This window comes from Staurois parvus, unplaced genomic scaffold, assembly GCF_062004578.1.
Source record: "Staurois parvus isolate SC_StPar_1 unplaced genomic scaffold, SC_StPar_1.0 ptg000155l, whole genome shotgun sequence".
Lineage (NCBI taxonomy): Eukaryota > Metazoa > Chordata > Amphibia > Anura > Ranidae > Staurois > Staurois parvus.
Genome location: NW_028317951.1, coordinates 1,315,011 through 1,339,818, shown reverse-complemented (window position 1 = coordinate 1,339,818; position 24,808 = coordinate 1,315,011). Strand labels below are relative to the sequence as shown.

Below are 24,808 nucleotides of genomic sequence, written 5' to 3'. Positions count from 1 at the left end.
AGGAACTAGGCCGCAACGTCTAATAACTATGCGTAATGTCCACAACTGTGTGCAGGAAAATAGCAAAGGTGGAGCAGGTGTGAGTGTTCCCTGTCCTTGGTAATGCTTGGGACTCTCTCACCCGAAGGATGGCGTCTGGCGAATTCTGGCGGTCCCTCTCTCTCCTTCAATAAGGCCTTCACACACTCTCCGGTCCCGCCTGCAGCGTTCCATCTGGTCACCTGCTAGCAAATTAGCTTTCTCGCTGATGTGGCAAGGTCAGCCAATGAGCAGACTCTCCTTGCCTCCTCTCTCTTTCCACGGCCTGGTCCGGTCCTCCCGCAGTCAGTGTTCTCTCCAGATCTCTTCCCTCTCACTTCCTGTCTCATCTCCTGGCCTTTCATATATACAGTATACAACTCCGCCCACATGCCAGCTCCTCTGGGAAATGTAGTTCTTTACTACACTGTTCCTAAGCAAAGTCTTGTGGTTCAGCATACAAGTTTCATGGAGCTGCTCTACAGAGTGTGAATGCCACTGTTCTGCAGGACACTGCCATCTTGTGTTTGTTTTCACATCCTGCATCCACTTGTAGCAGGGTGTTACAGTAGTATATTCACACACAGGTATTTGCCTGTATTAAAAGCTCTTTCACTTTTTGCAAGTCTAACCCTTTGGCAAGTTAGGTGCAATTTGCGTAGCCATAGCAACATGTCTTTTTTTGTTGTTGTACCAGAAGCACTTTCCTAGTTTAACAGTACCTGGGTAATAAACTATCTTTTTTTTTTTTTTTTTTGGTTTTCTGGTTCAATCAGTTTTATTCAGTTAGGATGAATAACAATAAAAGCGCCAGGTCTGTCCACGCAGGGGCTTGACTATACAGCATATGTGAGTATAAAACTGAATACAATTAAAAAAAAAATAACAGTAGTCAAACTTAATAGGTGTAAACAAATGAGTAGAAAGGTCAAGGGTAGGATCCACGTGGATAGCAGCGTCAAACCTGGTCAAGTGAACCCCCAAACAATAGCACAGTATGTATTATTCACCAAAAAAAAAAGAGGGAAGAAAAGGGGGGCAGAAACCTCACAGAAAATAAATAGGAGAAAGAGGATGGGAAGGAGAAAGGAGGGCACAGGAAGGGGCAAGGGAATATGGATCATCAGGGGTGCCAGCTATAGGCACCTAACGCAAGTTGAGGGAAGTGAAGAGAAGGCACACACAAGACAAGGTTCCCAAACTTTGCAAAACTTGGCATGAGAGTCCATGAAGATACTGAACATTTGTTCATTAAGCATCAAGGCCATCATGTGGTCTCTCATACCCTAAAAAGTAACTGTGGGCTTGTTCCACGCCTAAGTAATTGTTATCTTGGCTGTCAAAAATACAGGATGCCAGCTTTTGCTGATGGGCACTTAAGCCTGGAATAGGGCAGTGCAGTAAAGCAAGTTCGACATCCTTCCAAACAGTCAAGTGGAACAGAGTGTGCAACAGGCCAAAGACTCAAGACCAAAAGCTTATCAAGCATGAGCATGTCCACCAATTATGTAAGACATCCCCACAATGGCCACAACCTTGAAAGCAACAGTCATTGGAACTAGGATCGGCATGAGCAATCCAGGCTTGGGCGAATACCACCACAGGAGCACTTTATATGCTGCTTCCAGGGTAGAGGTATTAAACTAACATTTTGCTATAGAGGACCAGGCCTTGCTCCAGACCAGCGAGTCTATCTCAGTCGCCAAGTCTAGCTCCCTCTGAGTCACATAAGAAATGGAAGAATATTATGCTCAACGATTCAAAGATGTGTGGAGATGAGGCCCGGTGACCCCAGGGAGTATTGGCAAACATGTTCAAAAGTCATTTTCTGAAGGATACTTAGAGGTGCTGCGAAGATAAACAGTACATTGGTTAATATAAAATAAGTAGTGAGCGCTCTAATAGAAGTCAGCAGCTAGAACACATTAGGCAACCATAATGCCTTAAATATGAACAATCAAACTAAAATAATAAAGTGCAGCGCTAAGAAGGATGAAAGGTCAATAGAGTGATAATCTAGTATCACAATGGTGAACTGTAGAGATACGGATTCCCGCGGTTTCCACTTTGTCAGAGTAACAGAAATGCGCACTCACCGGAAACGCATGGGTTATGCGCATGTGTGATTATGCATCACGGGCAATGGGAACATCAGAATCCAGGCAGCCAGGCGTCTCCCTCACGGTGGGTCATCACAGACTCCTGTTACAGGTCCGGGGGATCCCCTTAAGGTAAGCCAGGTGTTTCAGGAGAAAACTCCTCTCAGGATGGCAAAGTGCTTTCTCTATGGGAGTGGAAGCTCCAGACAGGAGCCCCAGAAAACAAATGCCCAAAATAGTGTAGTATGTTCAGAATCTCAGGTTTATTTATAAAAACAGCAGCAGGTCAGTATGCATATGATACATCATGAAAATATGAAATGCATAAGGTAAACGATGCAGTACTGACCCCAGTGGTGTAGAACGCCGGGCCTCCTCGTGGCTCCGGCGGGTAAATGACGTCACGCTCTGTACAGTTCCTCCTTAGGCCTTTCGTGCTAAAGGCACATCATCAGAGGGGAGACTGCAGTCTCCCCTCTGATGATGTGCCTTTAGCACGAAAGGCCTAAGGAGGAACTGTACAGAGCGTGACGTCATTTACCCGCCGGAGCCACGAGGAGGCCCGGCGTTCTACACCACTGGGGTCAGTACTGCATCGTTTACCTTATGCATTTCATATTTTCATGATGTATCATATGCATACTGACCTGCTGCTGTTTTTATAAATAAACCTGAGATTCTGAACATACTACACTATTTTGGGCATTTGTTTTCTGGGGCTCCTGTCTGGAGCTTCCACTCCCATAGAGAAAGCACTTTGCCATCCTGAGAGGAGTTTTCTCCTGAAACACCTGGCTTACCTTAAGGGGATCCCCCGGACCTGTAACAGGAGTCTGTGATGACCCACCGTGAGGGAGACGCCTGGCTGCCTGGATTCTGATGTTCCCATTGCCCGTGATGCATAATCACACATGCGCATAACCCATGCGTTTCCGGTGAGTGCGCATTTCTGTTACTCTGACAAAGTGGAAACCGCGGGAATCCGTATCTCTACAGTTCACCATTGTGATACTAGTACATTGGTTAATGATGTCAGATATTGTATATCAGTATTATGGAAACACAGACATACAGATTGCAGTTTCTTTCCTCTTGGATTATGCCAGCCCTGGGGGTAACAAGTGACTGCCCTCTCCACAGGTAATCCTGTATGCTCCAGCTACTCTGTAAACTAACGGTATCCTCCTAGGCTAACATGGATGATTATCAGTCAAATATAAGCATCTTTAAAACAGTCTAAAATACTTTCTAGTTTTCTGATATTTCTCAAATTTTGTGTTCGTAAGGTTCGACCTTTATATTCAGTGATGAAAATGGGTTAGTTAATATGAATTACTAGGATTTGTACTTTGGCTGTGCTGTTTGCATTGCCTTCCTGAATGAGTCTGAATATATACAAAAGGAAAGTGTATGTGAAACATTCCCCAAAGTAACCGTTGGAGAGCTCAGCATAGGTCATCTGGTGTTCCTTTCATAATCAACGGATGTCTCTGAGTCAGCAGCTGCATATTACTAATGTGGCTGGCTGGTGTCAGGAATAGACAGCAACGCTTGTATGCTGTTGTTTGCTTAGGAGTAAAAAAGAAAGCGGCTTACATGGAAATATCCTTGTGCTGTTGCATTTCTTTAGTTACATTCTGGAAATTCAGTTCTAATGTTTCCAATTGTTGTTCAAAATCTGTGTGAAAGAAAACCATTAATTAATGGGTTGAATTCTCTAATTACACAATCACATTACAAATTGCTCTTACTTGAAAATAAAGAAGGTTTACTCATATATCTAAACAGTAGGCAGGAATTGTTAACATAGATTGCTGAGAATTTATGCCAAGATAAGGAGCACCTGTCACACAACTCAATTTTCTGCTTGGCTCGAGCACAGGCAAGATAGATATACCAAGTAATGAATTAGGTTATATTGCAGCCTATTCTGCAGTAATAACACAAATATTTGATTTCCCATGAATTCAAAATAAATAAACCTGTCTTCTGTATCAGTACACGTATGATAAAAATTAAATACTTACTGATATGGAAGACCAATTTTATAATTTATAGTTCATGGGAAATGCTTATTATTTCACAAAAATAATAACATAGTTACATATAGTTACATAGTTAGTCTGGCTGAAAAAAGACAAAAGTTCATCCAGTTTAACTATAAAAAAAACAAAGTTATAATCCTACATCCACAGTTGATCCAGAGGAAGGCAAAAAACAGAGCAAAGCATGATGCAATTTGGTCCCGCAGGGGATAAAATTACTATCTGATCACCAGAGAGGCAATCGGATATTCCCTGGATCAACTTTATCTATAAATGTTAGTAACCAGTTATAATCTGTGTATCCTTTTATAAAGCTTAAAGCTATTACTGTGAAGAAACCTTTCCGTATTTGGCGATTACATTTATTTTTCTCCAGACGTAAAGAGTGCCCTCTTGTCCTCTGTGATGACCTCAGGAGGAATAACTCTACACCGAGTTCACTATATGAACCACTGATGTATTTATATATGTTGATCATATCCACCCTCTCCTCTTCTCAAGAGAGAACAAAATCAGTTCCTTTTAATCTTTCCTCATAGCTGAGCTCCTCCATGCCTCTTATCAGTTTGGTTGCCCTTCTCTGTACTTTCTCCAGTTCCCCAATGTTCTTTTTGTGAATTGGTGCCCAAAGTTGAACTGTATATTCCAGATGAGATATTACTAATGATTTGTACAGGGGTAGAATGATATCTCTCTCTCTGGAGTCTATACCTCTTTTGATACAAGAGAGGATTTTGCTCGCTTTAGAAACTGCAGCTTGGCATTGCATGCCATTATTTAGCTTGTGATCTACCAGAACTCTCAGATCCTTCTCCACCATTGATTCCCCCAGTTGTACCCCCCCCCTAGTATGTATGATGCATACATATTCTTAGCCCCCCAAGTGCATAACCTTACATTTATCAACATTAATAAACCTCATTTGCCACATAGTTGCCTAATTAAACAGTGCATTGAGGTCAGCTTGTAAAATGGAGACATCTTGTAAGGACGTTATTCCACTGCACAGCTTGGTGTCATCTGCAAAGACTGAAATGGTATTTTTAATCCCAGACCCTATATTGTTTATATATGTATTAAAAAGTAAGGGTCCCAACACTGAACCTTGGGGTACACCAATGACAACCCTAGACCATTCAGAGTATGAATCATTAACCACTACTCTCTGAATATGATCTTTTAGCCAGTTTTCTATCCATTTACATACGGATTTTTCCAAGCCTGTAGACTTTACCTTACACATTAGCCATGTGTGGTGAACTGTGTCAAACGCTTTTGCAAAATCCAAGTATACCACGTCCACCGCCACCCCTCTGTCCAAGGTTTTGCTCACCTCCTCATAAAAAGAAATCAGATTTGTTTGACAACTTCTGTCTTTCATGGATCCATGCCGTCTGTTGCCTAAAATATTTTTTTCCAGCAAGAACTTATCTATGTGGTCTTTTATTAAACTCGCCAATATCTTCCCAACTATAAAAGTTAAACTAACAGGTCTATAATTACTTGGTAAAGATTTTGTCCCCTATTTAAATATAGGCACGACATTGGCCTTACACCAATCCAGTGGTACTATGCCAGTCATTAAAGAGTCCCTAAAAATGAGAAACAATGGCTTTGAAATGACAGAGCTCAATTGTTTAAGGACCCTTGGGTGTATGCCATCCTGTCCAGGTGCTTTATTCACCTTTATTCTGTCGAAATATTTTTGGATAATATCAATTGTGACCCAATGCGGATCATCTGGAGCTGTGTCAATACCATGCCCATTATGGACAAGAGCTCCCCCATGCTCCTTTGTATACATAGAGCTGAAGAAGGTATTTAATAAATTTGCCTTCTCTTTGTCCCCAGTCACCCACTCTAGATTATTTTATAAAGGGCCTACATGCTCGGACCGGACCTTTTTACTATTAATATATTTGAAGAATGTTTGTGGGTTTGTACTGCTATCTTTGGCAATCTGTCGTTCATTTTAAATTTTTGCGGCCTTTATTTCCTTTTTGCATATTCTGTTATATTCTTTGTAATGTTTTAACCGTGATAGCATTCCTTCAGTTTTATATTTAATAAAAGCTCTTTTCTTATAATCTATAGCTTTTTTATCTTTGGACATAAGCCAAATAGGTTTGATTTTTAGCCTTTTAAACTTGTTGCCCATGGGAATATATTTTGGAATGTGTTCACATACAGTCTTTTTGAAGAACTCCCATTTCTGTGTTGTGTTCATCGATGCCAATATTCTCTCCCAGTTTAAGTCTTGGAGAGCAGCTCTCAGCCTTGGAAAATTAGCTCTCTTAAAGTTGAGCGTTTTTATTTTTTCCCGTATGTGCTTGATGTTTACAGCTAACAATAAATTAAATCATGTTATGGTCACTGCTACCCAGATGTTCTTTTATATGGACATTTGCAATAAGCTCTGCATGGTTTGAGATTACCAGGTCCAGCAGAGCATCATTCCTAGTTGGGGCCTCTATGAACTGTACCATAAAATTGTCCTGTAGTAGGTTTATACATTTTTGCCCTTTAACTGTTCCTGCAGTACCATTACTCCAATCAATTACCAAGTAGTTAAAATCCCCAATTATTATCACTGTCCCAGCCCTTGCAGCCCTTTCGATCTGTGCAAGAAGCAGAGTCTCCACCTCCTCATTAACACTGGGTGGCCTATAACAAACTCCAATAATTACCTTTGTAGTACGCACCCCCATGTGCAGTTCTACCCATAATGCTTCAGCCTCATCACACCCTCCATCAACTAGGTCCTCTTTCACACTTGCTCTGAGATCACTTCTCACCTAGAGACAGACAAAACCACCTCTCTAAAAGAGAACATAGCCAGGAATATTCATGGCCCAGTCATGTGAATAATGAAGCCAAGAATCAGCATTACCAATTAAATCATAGTTCTGCTCAAGCACCAAATCTTCCAATTCACCTATTTTGTTTGGCAGACTTAGGTGAACAAATACTTTAATGCATTGACACCTTGTGCACACGTATTTTGCATATTTTTTTATTTTCATACAAATGGTACCAATTCCAATGGTTGTTTGTAACATGAGAACCTTCTTATCTTCTGACAGTTCTCCTAATTGATATGACAGTCTGAGTTACGGTGGTAATTTATAATGATAAATGAGCAGTTCTACTTATATTCATGTGGCCACATGACATGCCTAGGGATGAGTGGACCTATAAGTCAAAACTCTCAACAAATCTGTCCATTTGGCCTGAACCCTGAGATGACTGAGCTCCCCCTTCTCTGTTTTTCCTCTATATGTGTCCCCCTTGCCTACCCTTATCCCAGGGTATGGAGGGGGAAGGAGAGAAAAGTTCAAAATGTTCCACACAGGGATTGACTTAATAAAACTGGAGAGTGCAAAATGTGGTGCAGCTCTGCATAGAAACCAATCCGCTTCCAGTTTTTTGCCAAAGCTTAATTGAACAAGCTGAAGTTAGAAGTTGATTGGCTGCCATGCACAGCTGCACCAGATTTTTCACTCTCTAATTTTAGTAAATCAACCCCACTGCGTTATTTTGTACATATAGCTTACATTAATTCTAAGTGTAATTACCATAGGTTCAGGGTCTACATAGAGGGTTTGTTTATATATATATATATATATATTTTTTTTTATAATACAGGATTTATATAGCGCCAACAGCCTGTGCAGTGCATTACAATGGGGGGTAGACAATACAATTACAATACAATGTAATACAGTAGGAAACAGAGGGCCTTGATCATTAGAGCTTACAATCCAACAGATATATATATAGGTCCATATATATTTGGACACAGGCACAATTTTAGTGTTATTTTAGGTATTGACCAAAAATATTCAAGCTATAGTAATATAAAGGATATGGGCTGAAAGTGCACACTCTCAGGTTTAATTTGAGGGTATGTACATTCAAATTGGAGGAAGGGATGAGGAATTACAGTTCTTTAGAGTAGCCATCCCCCCTTCTTCAAGGGACCAAAAGTAACTGGACAAATTAATATAACCATAAATAAAATGTTCATTTTTAATATTTTGGTGAGAATCCTTTACTGGCAATGATTTCCTGAAATCTGGAACCCACGGACATTACCCAAGACTGGGTTTCCTCCTTTCTGATGCTTTGCCAGGCTTTAACTGCAGCTGCCTTTAGTTTTGCCTTTAGCAAGTGAAATGCATACTCAACTTGGTTGAGATCAGGTAATTGACTCGGCCATTGCAGAATATTCCAATTCTTTTCCTTCAAAAGCTCCTGGGTTGCTTTTGCAGTATGTTTTGGATCATTGTCCATCTGTACTGTGAAGCGCCGTCCAATCAACTTTGCTGCATTTGGCTGAATCTGGACTGACAGTATATCTCTAAGAACTGCAGAATTCATCCGGCTGCTTCTGTCTTCTGTCACATGATCAGTAAACACCAATGACCCAGTGCCACTGGAAGTCATGCATGCCCATGCCATCACACTGCCTCCAACATGTTTTACAGATGACGTTGTGCGCTTTGGATCATGAGCTGTTTCAAGTCTTCTCCACTTTTTTCTTCCTGTCATTCTGGTACAGATTAATCTTAGTTTCATCCATCCAAAAAATGCTTTTTAAGTATTTTTTTTGCAAAGTTTAATCTGGCTTTTCTATTCTTCAGGCTTTTGAATGGTTTTCACCTTGTGGTGAACCCTCTGTATTTGCTCTCATTAAGTCTTTTCTTGTTTGTAGACTTTGACAATGATATGCCCACCTCCTTGAGAGTGTCCTTCACTTGTCTGGATGTTGTGAATGAGTTTTTCTTTACCATAGAGAGGATTCTGCGAACATCCACCACTGCTGTCTTCAGTGGACGTCCATGCCTTTTTATGTTGCTGAGCTCACCAGTGCGTTCTTCTTTCCTCAGAATGTACCAAACTGTTGATTTGGCCACTCCTAATGTTGCTGCTATCTCTCTGATGGATTTGTTTAATTTTTTAAGCCTTACAATAGCCCGTTTCACTTGCATGGACAGCTCCTTTGAATGCATGTCGTTGGTTCATAGCAATCGATTCCAAATGCAAATACACAATTTAGAATCAATTCCAGAACTTTTACCTGCTTAATTGATGAAGAAATAACAAAGGAGTAGCCCACACCTGGCCATAAAACAGCTTTTGATTCAATTGTCCTATTATTTTTGGTCCCTTGAAAAAGAGGGGATGGCTACTCTTAAGAGTTGTAATTCCTAAACCCTTTCTCCAATTTGGATGTACATACCCTCAAATTAAACCTGAGAGTGTACACTTTCAACCCATATCCATTATATAACTATAGCTTTAATATGTTTTGGTCAATACCTGAAAAAAACTAAAATTGTGCCTGTGTCCAAATATATATGGACCTAACTGTGTGTGTATGTGTATGTATGTATATGTATGTATACATACATACACACATACAGGGTCAGTGCTACTACTAGGCGAACTAGGTAACTGCCTAGGGCACACTGCCGCCTAAAACACGGCCACTGGTTTCCCTACTCTCCACCATGGCTGGATCTAGGAGGCTGGTCTGGTAGGCTGTGCCCCCCCAAACTTTTGTTGTTCCACCCCCCCCCCCAGGCTGATCTTTCCATGGGTGCTGTGCCAGGCTGCTGAATGCCCTCCCCCATACCTGTACTCACGGCAGGGACAAGGGGAGAGCAGCCTGGAGCAGTGCAGCCTGCAAAGGAGAAATGACAGAAGAGAGGTGGGAGGTGCAGGCTGTGCTCTCTTTTCCTGTCAGTGGAGTGATCCTTCATAAAGCAGATGACACAGGATTGCTCTTACATTATATTCAGTGTTTGATGAGCAGTCATTGGAGCAGATAGGGGGCAGAGTAATCAAACTGTGTATAGCCCGATCCAAGAGCGATCCTGTGTCATCTACTGTATGGTGGATCACTCTCACTAACAGGAGTGAGAGCACAGCCCGCATCTCGTCCTGGTTTCCCATCTGTAAGTTTTATGGTGGGGGGGGGGACTTTACACAATGAAAGGGGGGAAGGGTAACAGTCATTTTTTCATTTTTGCTGAAATGAGAGATTTGTGCTAGGAGGCGGGATTTATGCTAGGAGGAGGGATTTGTGCTAGGGTGGATAAAGTAGAAATATATATATACTGTAAATGCATGTGCAAAATTGAACATTTTTTTAAACATGTACCCGGCCCATTGCATATGTTCTTGTAAAACCATATTTGTATGTGAACTGCTTCTAGACAGACCACATTGCATTCCAATGGAAAGGGGCAGCCTGATCTGCCAAGTATAAGTGATATACAGTTCAGGACTATTGTTTTTAATAAATAATTATAGCTATGTGAATTTACTATTGTATTATTCATCAGGGCTATATATTCTTCAACCTTATTGTGAAGTCAAGATGGAATGTGGGTGGAAAATGGATTAAGTCACCAGCATTCTTTAGTAGGAAACCCATAAAAAAGGTATTGTTCTTGAAAGGCTAATCAACATTAAATTCACATCACTCACTTCATGCTGGAAAAGACACAAGAATTCCTTTGGAAAATAATGCAAAAAATCCTGTTCGCAACTACCACACAGATGTGATAAGGAACACGTGCAACTGCTCTGCAAGCTAATGAATTTCTCATTCATGGAACGTTTTTCATAAAGGAGATTATGGACAAATGATTACAGTGTGGAAAGCCAAAATGAAACGACGGCCTTTCTTTACATGAAAGGGACTGCTGAAAACATATTATTTGACCGTCATCTGTTTTTCAGTACATTGTGTAAGACTACCAGGAATTCAAAAGCTTTGGTGAAAATGTGGAACAGAAAGATTCTCATGGTTTGTCATGCCACTGTGGCTCAGTGTGTGGACAGAATAAACCATAATAGGGACTGTGAAAGACTATGGACAGCGTATGTCAGCGGTCCTGCTTGTATTCTAACACAGAACAGATCACTCCAAGCCTTTTCCATTACTCCAGAGCCTACAATAATGAAATGTGTCATTGGAGTATTCCGAGGAAAGATGTGCTTTGTTAACAGCTATTAATGTGGCAGCAACTTATCAGGAGGGGTTTTCTATGTGTCTGAAAAACAACTATCACAAAAATGGCTTTATGCAATTCTAAAATTTACCTTATGCACATTTTATCTTTAATGTGTATTTAAAGCCAAACATTTTTATTAGTTTTGGATAGAGTAGTGAAGGACTAACACCACTAATAGGATTTTATTGATGCTGTGCCCCAGCTGGTGAGCTTCACCCTCTCTATTTGTTCCAGTGACCATTGTCATCGTAACTGAAAATGAGAGGAAATAATGGTTTGCAGCAGGGGTGTCCAACCTTTTGAATTTCCCGGGCCACATTGGAAGAAGAGGAATTGTCTTGGGCCACACATACTAACAATAACGATAGCTGATGAGCAGAAAAAGTCGAGCAGATCACAAGTTAACAATCACTGATGTCGATGGTATACCTATCTGAGTAATAAAACATAATTGTTTTTTAATATTTTTTATTACAAAAGTAAAAGAGGGCAAGGTAAAATTTTAAAAAGTGTAAAAACATTTAAAACACAAATCCCCCCCCCCCCAAAAAAATCAACATTTTTAAGTAAGTTTACAATTTTGTGTTGAGCGACATCCATAGTCATCTTGGGTCGCAGGTTTATATATTTAGATTAAATTGCCCTGAATAGAACTCTTTCACTACAAAGCAATGTTGGAGGACAGAGCTTCTCTAGCAAAACATTTAGCAAATGGTAAAACTAGACTGTCATAAGGAATATCACCAAAAGTCAGATACTTGCATTTTCAGTTTTTTGGCCTATATAAGACCACAATGGGCATATGGTGGCATTTTGTTGCAGCTTCTGTTGTCCGTAATAAAATGCAGAGGAGATTTTTTCTCACAGAACTGCAGTCCATTTTCAGATATGCACCAAAGGACATATTGTAACCTCAGTATTTCCAACAGTGTCAATCGAAATACATTAGATGTTTTTTGGACTTTCAAGCATCTGGAATTTTAAGCCATCATAAGCACACTTTTAGGAAGAAATTACTCTAATATGTCAAGTGAAGGTGTACTGGGTGACAAACTGAAGGCTGAAAAAGAAGAGTATTACATCTCATGGAGTGGTAGCTAACTTCAGGAAATTCCAATATTGACCCAGTAAAGCTTAAAGTGTATCTAAACCCAAGAACAAACATTTTATACAGCGAAGCTTAGCAGTCCTTGTATTTACCCCAGATGTGATGGGTACAATGGTTTTCTTTTTTCAGTTTTTCTTCCCCTCTTTTGACCTAGTAATCCTGGCAGAAACACACTTCCTGTCCTAGGGTGACAATGCTCACTCTGTACTGTATCTGTGGAAGAGCAAGCAAAGTTGTCACCCTAGGCAGCGCTCCTGATTTGAAATGCACGCACCTCCTCCTCACCTAATCTCTATACCATAGGGAGAGGTGTTCTGAAGTTCAAAAAGAGATAGTTGGGAAGACTAATTACTTTGCGATTCAAAGTGTTACTAAACCTAGGACCCTACATTCACTATACCTGGTCTCCCACAGTACACAGAACATGGAAATGCAATTATTTTAGTAAATATAAACTGCTAAATACCTTTTCCCATCAGCATTATAGAGAAATCTTGTGACTTCAGCAGAGCACATGTTAAAGCTTGTAGGAGGAGTTTTCTTTCTGCTCTAGGAGGATGCAAAACCCCTGATCTCTGTCTGGACAGTGCTGGTTGGCCCTGTGCTGATCACATGCACTCTCCCAAGAGTAAAAAAAAAAAACCTAGCAATACACCCAAACTGAACATGTGCAGAAGGGCTACAGGTTCAGTCTGTCTTATCAGCGTGGACATTTGAACAAGAGGAGGAGCAAGGAAGTCAGGATCAAATGTCCGTTTTACACAATGTAGAGGATTAACCCCTTAGGTTCCACAGTGAGTATAACAAGCATGCTTTACTGCATATACAGACTGATTTTACTGTTGTGGGTTTAGTAACACTTTAACCCCTTGGCCCTGGTGCCTCCCGGCCCTTTAAGAGTTTCAGAAGCTGGGAGGGAGGGCAGGGTTTAGGGTCATGTGACCACCGTGACATGCCTCACGGAGGCCAAGAGGTTAAGTTTAGTGTACAGGAAGTTATAAGAACACTAGTTTTCTCATAGGATCCACAAGTATTCTTTAGTGCTTACCGAAAATGTATTTAGCTTGAAAAAAAACCTAATGCAGCCACCAATTGGGAGGAAATGAGCAGCCTAAGGTCGTCATAACTTGATAAACACAAATATTCTGTCTTGTAGGATGGCTTTTATCTTACCATAAATTGTGGCCTGCGTGACCCTGTTCTTAGTTTCAATGAGACATAACTTGGGGAGTTTTCCAGGCCTGTGCTACATTTTAGGCTCCATGCACACTGGACGTTTTGATAATGCTGGTAATGTTAGCTGTATAAAGTCACATAAAAAACGTGAGCTTTTCAGCTTTTTTTAGCGTTTTTGCATTAGTGTTTAGCCACGTTTGCAGTTTTTAGCATTTTTTTTTACAGAAAAAAACTATTTTTTTTTTTACAAAAAAAGGTCCAAAAATGCAGACTTGTGGCGTCTTACTGTGTTTTACTTCATTTTTCAGCGTTAGAGCGTTTTTACAGCTAAAAAACTCCTCTAGAAACCCACTAGTCCTGGGGTTTTTTCCAGCCAAAAAACGGCCCTGCCAAAAAACATTGATTACAGTCTATGTGTGCATGGACACATAGGATAACATGTTGGGGAGTTTACTGGCTGTAGAAAAAAAAACGTCAAAAGCCAAAAACAGCCGCTGTAAAAACGTCTAGTGTGCATGAGGACTTAGGCAAGTAAAAGGTACTTAAAAAGGTACGCATCAATTTTTAAACAGTTATGCTATTTTAAATGGAACATGTAACAAATATAAAGTGATCCCAGTTTATCTACAAAGTGGAAATACACTTTAAATCTTTTAGTTTTAGTTTTGGGTGCATAACAGTTAGATTTTTATTGCTGTCTTTATCTCTGCAGAGTAGATTTATTTTTCTCCTTTTGTTCTGGTGATTATTGTTACAGGGATAGAAAGTGATGCTTTTGGAAAATTTTGGATATTAAGCACAATATTTAAAAAAATCTACAAAAAATGCCTATAAAATTGTAGCCTGCTCTTGTAGTAGCAGGGGATCCAGTGTTGCTTGTCAGAAAAGGCCATTCCTTTTCCCTTAATTAAAGGAGGCAAAACCCTGTCCACATGAATGGATTAGACATTAGCAACTGCTTCAACATGACAATGGTATGCACTATTTATATACCTCATGTGAGTTTCTATCACTGAACATATTAGCCTTTAATTTTGACCTTAGGTAGGGAAACCACAGCTGCTCAACCGCAAAATGAAAGAAAACTCAACATCCGCCCTGTTTACACTTCCAGAAGACATGTGAGCTCTTCTGAAACATTAAACCACATAGCACATATGGGGGAGATGAGATCTGCACAAAACTGACTAAATTGCAAAGAAATCATTTAAATATCTGTGTAATCCCAGGGCTTTTATTTGAAACAGACAGATGGTAGGCTTTACCTTTTATGGAATGTTCAACAGTTACAGACCTATTGGTTTCCTGATTTATGATGTACACATAGACACTAATGTGCAGGTCAAAGGTTCGTTTCTGTGTATTCTTTTACCTAATTTCTTAGCCTTGCCTTCATCTAGCATTCTGTTTTAATATTCACCAATCAAAATATTGGTTCAATTGTAAAAGGATGATATACGTAAAAAAAAAAGGTGGACCATTTTTTCACACACTTCTGTGTAGTAACAGAGAGACCTTCCATTCTATACTACGTACATATTTAATACTATTGGTCTAAAGTTGTTGCCCAGGATAAAATTGATGGGGAAAAAAGACCATTGGAAGGTTAGTTCATATGTAAATGAACAATCCCAATCGTAATCGGTAAAGCATAAAGCCCAGCTTTAGGATATATTTGTCTTTTTTAAAAGAGATCGATATGAGTTAAAAACACTCATGGCAATACTCATTTTCCCTTTGTCCCTATCCACTACATAAACCCTTTTTTGACACAAGATGCCCTCCAGGTTGAACAATACTGAGAAGACTTACTAAGATTCTAGGGCGTCATGGACCTGTCCCTTAAACTCCCTAGGGGTCTGATTATGTCAATATTTCTGTGCTCAGAGCAGTACATTTTTTTGCATGGAAATATGTATTTTTTTTTTATTGTAGGCCTGTAATTTTTAGGAATAACTCACTGAAATCTGTCCGAACAAGAGTCTAGTAAACATCCCGAGTATGTTAAAATTTGAAACATGAAATCATAAATTATAATTTAATAAATAATCATAAAAAAATAATAATATAATAATAATAATACATTTAATTCAATAATATAGTCAAACCAAAAACACTGAAATTTGAAATATAGCGCCAAGTTCGCACATCACTGAGCAAAGTCGCAAAATCGTTTTCAGTGTCTGATGACGAATTTCCCCACAAATCATCACTCAATTCTGCAAGTAGTTCTAATTTACTATCTCTGTATTCTAGTTGGTCTAAAACCGCTTTTGACCTAAAGGGACGCTTTTTTGGACGCCATGGACATTTCTCAGTTTCCAGGCAATAAGAACAGTAAAAATGCAGGCAGGGCACAGGACAAAGCAGTAGGGATAAAATTAATGTGAAATGGTTTGATACAGTAATGTTATACTATGAGATTTTAGTGTATTTAGTGAATGTCACTTTTTCACATTTTAAAATTTAAATTAAGTTCCATTCCTGTATGTCCCTACGTCGCAGGGAACGGAACCCAGAAGATGGATCGGCTGGAGCACATGGCCGGGGACACTGCAGGAGGGACATCGTGGGAGCGAAGGTCAAGGTAAGTGAAGAAGAGATCCTGGAGCAACGCTGCAAGGTATTCCCGAGTGTAGCTCAGGGTTACCGCTTGTACCTGAAACTTTACCCCGAGCTACACTCGGGAATACCTTGCAGCGTTTTTTTTAAAATGACTATTACATAGTAAAACATTGCTGTTTCAATGCATTTCACATACATTTTGTCCCTACTGCTTTGTCCTATGCCCTGCCTGCATTTTGACTTCTTTCTGCCTGGAAACGTAGAAAAGTCTATTGCGTCCAAAAAGCGTCCCTTTACGTCAAAAGCGGTTTTAGACCAGCTAGAGAACAGCGATAGTAAATCAGAACCACTTGCAGAATTGAGTGATAATGATTCGCGGGGAAATTCGTCATCAGACACTGAAAACGATTTTGCGACTTTGCTCAGTGATGTGCGAATTTGCCTCTGTATTTCAAATTTCAGTGTTTTTGGTCTGATTATATTATTGAATTAAATTTATTATTATTATATTATTATTTTTTATGATTATTTATTAAAATATATTTTATGATTTCGTGTTTCAAATTTTATCCTACCCGAGATGTTTACTAGACTCTTGTTCGGGCAGATTTCAGTGAGTTATTCCTAAAAATTACAGCCCACAATAAAAAACGACATATTTCCATGTAAACAAATAGTACAGCTTTCAGTACAAAAAAACGGAAATAATCAGACCGCCGAGGAGGTTAAATTCAGAATGATACTCACAAACAACGAAATAAATCAAGCATGCAAGTCCTCAAAGGAACTTTAGAAATGTGAAACCTGTGAGAGTCACATCGTAGGGGTAGACACTCCAAGTACAGCTGACGCGTTTCGAAGGGCATCCCTTCTTTTTTTTTTTTTTCACTTTGCAGTTTCTTTTTACAAGACCAGTGGCTGGGATCCTTGCTATTCCTCTGGCCATTGGTCTTGTAACGTCTCCTCATGCTGCTGCTCGCTGTGATTGGCAGGTCTCCAGCATCAGACTGATCTGCTCACTCCCATTGATTTTTTTGAGTTATAGGCCAGGGGACTTCCCACGTTCCAACCATGACCTCACACTGTGATTGACACGCTTCCTGGTCTCTGTCTTTCATGCCCATCCATGCCTGAAAAAGGCAGGTTATGTAAATACATTCACTGTGTTACAGTAAACGCACCTCTCCACAGCCACATACAAGCTTATATATTATTATTAATTTCAATTTCATTATTGAAAGTATGTTTATTTTTTAATATTTAAGGGGGTAGGTGATATATATGTAGCCAGGTGTCAGCTACATCATTAAGCCATCTAAGGACATCTACAAATGGGACTACAATTCATCCTTTTCCCCCCAGTACTTGGATGGCTACATCACTTCCTGTTAGCGAATGCAGTTCTTGTACTGCTGAGGATCCTGGGATCTGTAGTTTTATAGCCAGTACATGCTGTGTTCCTGAGTGCCGATTGGACTACAAATAGCAGAGAGAGCTGAATACAGAGAGACACTGGGAAAGCTTATATATTCTACAGCATGGGACTGACTAGCTCTCTTGGCCCAGGATTCAGAGCTGTGAATAGGGGGACTGCTATTCTCCTCCAGAGATAGTTTGCTGGCTACTACTGTGGGACTCTGCATACCAGTTCAGCACTGCGGTGACACCGATCGCCACACTGGGATCGCATCAGCTTCTCTGCATTGGAACTGTCACTATCTAGTCTTCAGCCTGTCATCTCTGCTTGTCACGCTGACAGCCTGTAGCTCTGTATTTCCTTGTGAACAGCCAAGAAGCCTGTGCAAAAGCTATCTGTGGGATTGCTGAACGGGCAGATGTCCAACATTTTTCTGACAACAATCTAGAGACACTGCATGCAAACACCTTTACATCTCAGTACCAGGAGATCTTTGCTTTGAGCATTTACCACAGTCTATCTGTTATCTTAATTGACTTAACATTACTCACTACTGTATATGGGCCCCACCATTGCTAGCAGAAGACAAAAGCTACTATCACATCAGGAACGTTAAACATCTGAGGACTCAAGTTGCTATTTCTAGTTAAAGGGACCTCTTTGCATCTAAGTCTTTATTATTCATTATTAGGGTGTCTATACCTATTTATGCCAATATATGTATATATATATATATATATATATATATATATATATATAATTTTTTGCTTTCCCTGTTGTAACGCTGGTAGCCCAGAGGAAGCTGATAAGTCAAAAAACCTTTTCTTCCCCTTCCTGCTGCTGGTGTTGCAGTTACATAGTTACAACGCACCATTTGTGACCGTATAATCTGGTAACCATTGCAATTTAGTTATTTCCATTTTATCAGTGTTTTGCTTTTATGTGTTCACTGGGGATGTACCTCCTAAACCTCCATTCTGTGGCCTACTCTTTTGAATGAGCCTAACATACAGGTGTTACTAAAGAATTGTGTCTCTTGCATTATTAATTCATAGTGTCTGAACCCAGAGTGTCAGAGGTGTCGGGAGGCTTGCAAGGTAAGGGCAACCATTGAAGGCAAGCATTATCAAGTGCCCCCTGTGGGGGCTACATATAGAAGGTATAATAATGTACTGTTTACACACAATGCAGTGAATAGTAATTTTCAAGTATAAACATACCCACCACAGTAATGATGCCTATTCACAAATATAATTCCCATGGAGGTCATGCTGTTTTAACTAGTTGCCGACCGCAGATAGCCGAATGACGGCTGCACTGCGGCCGGCCAGTTCTGAGTGGACGTCATATGACGGCCTCCCAGAACGCGCTCTCCTGCGCTCCCCAGGGGGCGCGCACCCGGCGATCTCCGTGATTGCTGTGTCCTACGGACACAGCTGATCACGTGATGTGGTAAAAGGCCAATCACAGCGGCCTTTTACCACGTGATCAGCGGTGTCCAATGACACGCTGATCAGAGGGAAATGCAAGTGCCGGTTCTCGGCTGCACTTTCCTCACGCTGTCAGATCGTGAGGAAAGTACTGCCGAGAACCGGCAGTTGTCAGAGCGAGGATCGGCACCGATCATCAGGGCACTGATGATCAGTGCCCTGATGATCGGTGCCCAGCAGTACCACCCGCAAGTTCCGCCCACCTGTGCCCAGCAGTGCGCCCACTAGCTCCGCCCACCTGTGCCCAGCAGATCACCCACCTGTGCCCAGCAGTGCACCCACCTGTGCCCAGCAGTGCACCCACCTGTGCCACTCTGCAGTGTCACACACCTGTGCCCAGAAGTGCCACCTACCTGTGCCCAGCAGTGCCACCCACCTGTGCCAACCCACCTGTGCCCACCAGTGCCACCCACCTGTGCCCACCCACCAGTGCTGCCCACCAGTGCCACCCACCAGTGCCACCCACCAGTGCTGCCAGTCAATGCCACCAGTCAGTGCCCAGGGGTTGTGCCAGTCAGTGCCGCCAGTCAGTGCCCAGCAGTGATGCCAGTCAGTGCCGTCTATCAGTACCCATCATCAGTGTCACCTATCAGTGCCGCCTATCAGTGCTGCATATTAGTGCCGCCTATCCGTGACACCTCATTAGTGCTGTCTATCAGTGCCGCCTATCCGTGCCACCTCATTAGTACTGCCTATCAGTGCCCTTTAGTGCTGCCTATCAGTGCCCATCAGTGCCACCTATCAGTGCCCATCAGTGCTGCCTCATCAACGCACATCAGTGAAGGAGAAAAAATACCTGTTTGAAAAATTTTATAATAGAAACAAAGAAACTTTTTTTTTTCTTCAAATTTTTTGCACTTTTTTTATTTATAGCGCAAAAAGTAAAGCGCCCAGCGGCAATTAAATACCACCAAAAGACAGCTCTATTTGTGAGAAAAAAATGATCAAAATTTCATATGGGTACAATGTTGCATGACCGCGCAATTGTCAAAGTGCGGCAGCGCTGAAAGCTGAAAATTGGCCTGGTAAATAAGGGGGTATAAGTGCCTGGTAGGCAAGTGGTTAAACATGTAGGTGCGATGCCATCACAGATTTATCCAATGCCATCAAAGATTTATCAAAGGTATTTTTCTACTTTTATACATTTAGCAATACTAAGCTTTCTCATATGCATATTAAACAGCTGCAACAATTTTCAGGTATCCTGGAGTGCAGCTTTAAAGTATTTCTAAAGCCCAATCTTTTTTGCTATGAATAGAGTAGGAAAGTGTTTAAACCCCTATCAGGTTTTTATTGCTGTAAACCCCCAAACAAAAATTATATATGTGGTAGATCACTATTAGATGTGCTGGCTGCATTATATATATTTATTGTAAAAGTGAAAGGCTCAACTTTAGAAATGGCAGACCATACATGGGACAGAGACAACTGATCAGTCCAAGCAGGTTTGCCCAGCACATTATTTCAGCAAGGCAGCAACACAACTTCATAGCATAAAACAAACAAATCATCTGCTTGTCTGAACTAACTAAACTCAGGTCAAACTAACAGAGTGCCCCTTAATAGATTCCCCAAAACAAACAAGCCTGTCAGCACTCAGTCTTTACACTCAGAAGAAAGCTCTCACAGCAGAGAGAGCAATAGAGAGTTTCTAGCACCAATTAGCTCACATATATAAGATGAGAGTAATAATGAGATCTGGTTACCAGGTAACATGGGGACCTAGGAATGGAGGCTTTATACTACCCAAAACTCTACAAATCCTCCGGGCTCCAGGACCCAGTACAAAAGACTCTGAGGAAAAAAAAAAAAAAAAAAAAAAATTATATATATATATATATATATATATATATACACACACACTATATTGCCAAAAGTATTGGAACACCCCTTCAAATCACAGGATAAAATCAAGCACCTAGGCAAACTGTTAGTGGTGTAACAAAGTGGAAGCAACTGGGAACAACAGCAACTCATCCATGAAGTGCTAGACCATGTAAAATGACAGAGCGGGGTCAGTGCATTCTGAAGCACACAGTGTGCAGAAGTCGCCAACTGTCTGCAGAGTCAATAGCTAAAGACCTCCAAACTTCGTGTGGCTTTCAGATTAGCACAACAACAGTGCATAGAGAGCTCCATGGAATGGGTTTTCATGGTCAAGCAGCTGCATCCAAGCCTTATATCACCAAGTGCAATGCAAAGCGTCAGATGCAGCGGTGTAAAGCATGCCGCCACTGGACTCTTTAACCGGTTCCCGCCCGGCCTATGGCCGAATGGCAGCCAGCAAAAACCCTCGTCCCTCCGGGTGGACGCCATATGGCATCCTTTCAGGCATGCGCAGTTTGCATGCCAGCAGAGTCGCGCAGCAGCGCAGTCTGTCAGCAGCCGTGTACCTCGGATACGGTCGATGACAGATCTGTGTTCCGGCCCCATTGCCAGTATCCATTGTATACAAGTGTGGCTAGCTGTGAATGGTCACAGCGATCACATGCACAAGCTGGGCCAATCACAGCCCAGCTGTGTCATGTGATTAGCTGTGGCCAAATCACAGTTAAGAAAAAAAAAAATCCTGAATGAATCGATTTCATTCAGGTAAATGCTTGCTTATAGCAAAGTAATTCTTTGCTATAAGCAAATTTTGTAAAAAAAAATATATATAGATCACTTCTCCAAAGTAGTACAATGTTACTATGGTAACATTATACTACTTTTGTCATAGTGAAATATGAAAAAAAAATCTTAAAAAAAGAGAAAAAAACGTAATAAAAAATAATAAAAAAATTAACATTTTTTTTTTAAATTAACATTTTTTTTTTTCGTACTGTCACCAGTCAGTGTTTCTGATCACCGCCATGCCAGTTATATGATGACACTGTAACGCACTGGTGACAGTATGTAAAAAAAAAAAAAAAGTGAAAATCATTTTTATTTCTTCATTTCCGAAAAATTATGACAAAAAAATTACAACTTCAAAAAACTCGCCATGTCTCTTATGAAGTACGTCGGACTGTCTACTTTGCAAAAAGGGGTCATTGGGGGGATATCTGTACTGTTCTGACATTGTTGGACCTCAAGAAATTAGATTGGCCGTCAGTACTTCAGGATTGATCAATATTCAGATATATCCCATAGTTTGTGAACTCTATAACTTTCCTACAGACTAAATAATAAATACTAATTTGGGTTATTTTCACCAAAGACATGTAGTAAAATACATTTTGGCCTAAATTTATGAAGAACAATTATTTATTTGCAAACTTTTATAACAGAAACAAAGAAAAAGGTGTATTTTTTTCAAACTTTTTGGTCTTTTTTTGTTAATTTAGCAAAAAATAAAAACCCCAGCAGTGATTAAATACCTCCAAAAGAAAGCTCTAATTGTGTGAAGAAAATTATAAAATTTTAGTTTGGGTACAATGTTGTATGACCGCGCAATTGTCATTCAAAGTGTCAGAGCGCTGAAACCTTACAATTGACCTGGGCAGGAAGGGGTAAAAGTGCCCAGTATGGAAGCGGTTAATAGAAGAGACGTGTTCTCTGGAGTGATGAATCATGCTTCTCTGTCTGGCAATCTGATGGATGTGTCTGGGTTTGGCAATTGCCAGGAGAAAGGTACTTGCCTGTCTGCATTGCGCCAAGTGTAAAGTTTGGTGGAGGGGGGGATTATGGTGTGGGGTTGTTTTTCAGGGGTTGGGATTGGCCTCTTAGTTCCAGTGAAGGGAACTCTTAAGGCATCAGCATACCTAGACATTTTAGACAATTTCATGCTCCCAACTTTGTGGGAACAGTTTGGGGATGGCCACTTCCTTTTCGAACATGGCTACGCACCAGTGCACAAAACAAGGTCCATAAAGACATGGATGAACGAGTTTGGGGTGGAGGAACTTGACTGGCCTGCACAGAGAGAACACCTTTGGGATAAATTAGAGCAGAGACTGCAAGTCAGGCCTTCTCATCCAACATCAGTGCCTGACCTCACAAATGCGTTTCTGGAAGAATGGTCAAACATTCCCATAGACACACTCCTAAACCTTGTGGACAGCCTTCTCAGAAGAGTTGAAGATGTTATAGCTGCAAAGGGTGGGCTAACTCAATATTGAACCCTACAGACTAAGACTGGGATACCATTAAAATTCATGTGCATGTAAAGGCAGGCGTCCCAATACTTTTGGCAATATAGTATATGTGTGTGTGTGTGTGTGTATATATATATATATAATTGTGTTAATAAACTGTTGCAGGGTGACAAATGTACAGTTTACAAAAGCACAGGTTTCTCATACCTAAAATCTGCTTTTGCTGTTGGTGACATCTGCTTTTCAATTCATTTTCTGTGTCACGCGAATCCTGAAGCTGCTGTGAGGTTAAAGCAAGAGACTTGTGGACAGATTCCTGATTTTTTACTTGAGTTTGAAGGGAAACATTATCTGATTGCAATTCTGACAGATGTTCTTGAAGTCCCAAAATTTCTAAAATAGTAATAAAAAAAAGTATTATGCTGAAAAAGGGTATTCACAAAAAATGGACAAATGTTATTTTATCAAACAGCAAGGTGGAATCGTCAGTTTTACTAAAATACATTATGTTTCACTAAAACGTTGACAAGTTTTGCTAACAATCATTCTTATCAACAAAAAATGTTTGTGATGTAGGTTGCCATAATGAGATTATAAGTGCAATTCTACAACTGTTTGAAAGCTAATAAAAACTATGAGGTTGATTTACTAAAGGAGCACAGAATGTATAATATGCAAAGTAACATTACTTTAACTTAGTGAATGAGTCAAAGCTGAATTCAATCATCCAATCATGTATGAGAAAAGGTCCATTTAAAAAAAAAAAAAAATTCCTTGCTTATTCTTTGTAAAGTGAATTTGCCTCATTACTTACATAATAAAAATTCTCTTAGCAAAGTGGACATCCCCTTTTGTAAATTAGCCACATTGATTCATGTGTCTACAGTAGAAATAAGTGATTGATTTTGCTGCAAAAACAGTGATATTGTTAAAAATGTTAGTAAAATTCACTTATAATTTTGCCATGCTGCACTGGAAAAGAAACAAAACTTTTAGAACTATAAGTGTGCAATGCTCCTAGCTGTGAGACCCTAACATTGTGTGACATAGCTTTATTTATAAACAAAGCCACAGCAGAACCATCACTGTAACATGATTTTTGCTTGTATATCAATAAAACCATTGATCCTCACATCAGAGCTGGCATTGCAATCACAGAAATGCGTTGATAAACAAAGGGATATGCTTACAGGCAGGGTTACATTCATGTTATTGGCACAAGGTGCAAAATGGTTGAAAGGAACTTCCCCCTGGAATGGTACTGTATATAACTACCCGGAGAAAATTCTTTTATGGTAAATACAAAAAAATCTTATTCTTGAGAAATACAAGGACTCTATCCTTGTCGCCATCCTTGTAAGCATGGGAATGTTAAAAAGCAGACCCCCTCAGATAAAGGACAAGGCACAAGATAACAATCCCACCGAACACAAACAGAACCTTCAAGATCAACAGTGTGACTGAATCACACCACGGTCTTCCTTACATTATGCTCAGAGATATCATCCTCCAGTGTAGCCATGTTCACAAAATAAAACTTAGTAAAGATGTGAACAAAGGACTGGGTAGCAACGTTACATACCTGGGAGATGATGTCATGTGACAGAAAGGCCAGCAAGAATCCACTACCCTAGCAGAATGATAGTTGACAGGGAGTGGAGGATCCTGTAACTCCAAGTAATAGGCTTTCAAATCTATCCTTGAGATGGTCACATTGAAAGGTGGGTATCCCTTACAAGGGCAAACTGGAATGACAAAGATTCCGTCTTTCAAAGGGAATATACTCTGC

The 24,808-nt window shown here is 40.3% G+C and overlaps 2 protein-coding genes across 11 annotated transcripts in view; one reads left to right on the top strand and one right to left on the bottom strand.

Annotated features, from left to right (window-relative positions):
• The window catches only part of LOC149463234 (uncharacterized), a 300,678-nt gene that overhangs the window by 31,734 nt on the left and 244,136 nt on the right, over nucleotides 1-24,808 (top strand). For 7 of the 10 annotated variants that reach the window (XM_089675400.1, XM_089675399.1, XM_089675398.1 and 4 more), the window contains one exon: nucleotides 15,977-16,058. The exons of the other annotated variants lie outside the window; for them this stretch is intronic. In XM_089675400.1, coding sequence (XP_089531526.1) covers nucleotides 15,977-16,058 — 82 coding nt within the window. The remainder of the gene's footprint in view (nucleotides 1-15,976; nucleotides 16,059-24,808) is intronic. 10 annotated transcript variants of the gene reach the window in all.
• LEKR1 (leucine, glutamate and lysine rich 1) overlaps nucleotides 1-24,808 on the bottom strand; it is a 208,692-nt gene that overhangs the window by 64,789 nt on the left and 119,095 nt on the right. Inside the window, exons 5-6 of the mRNA XM_089675392.1 lie at nucleotides 23,227-23,412; nucleotides 3,714-3,795 (exon numbers count right to left, since the gene is read on the bottom strand). Coding sequence (XP_089531518.1) covers nucleotides 3,714-3,795; nucleotides 23,227-23,412 — 268 coding nt within the window. The remainder of the gene's footprint in view (nucleotides 1-3,713; nucleotides 3,796-23,226; nucleotides 23,413-24,808) is intronic.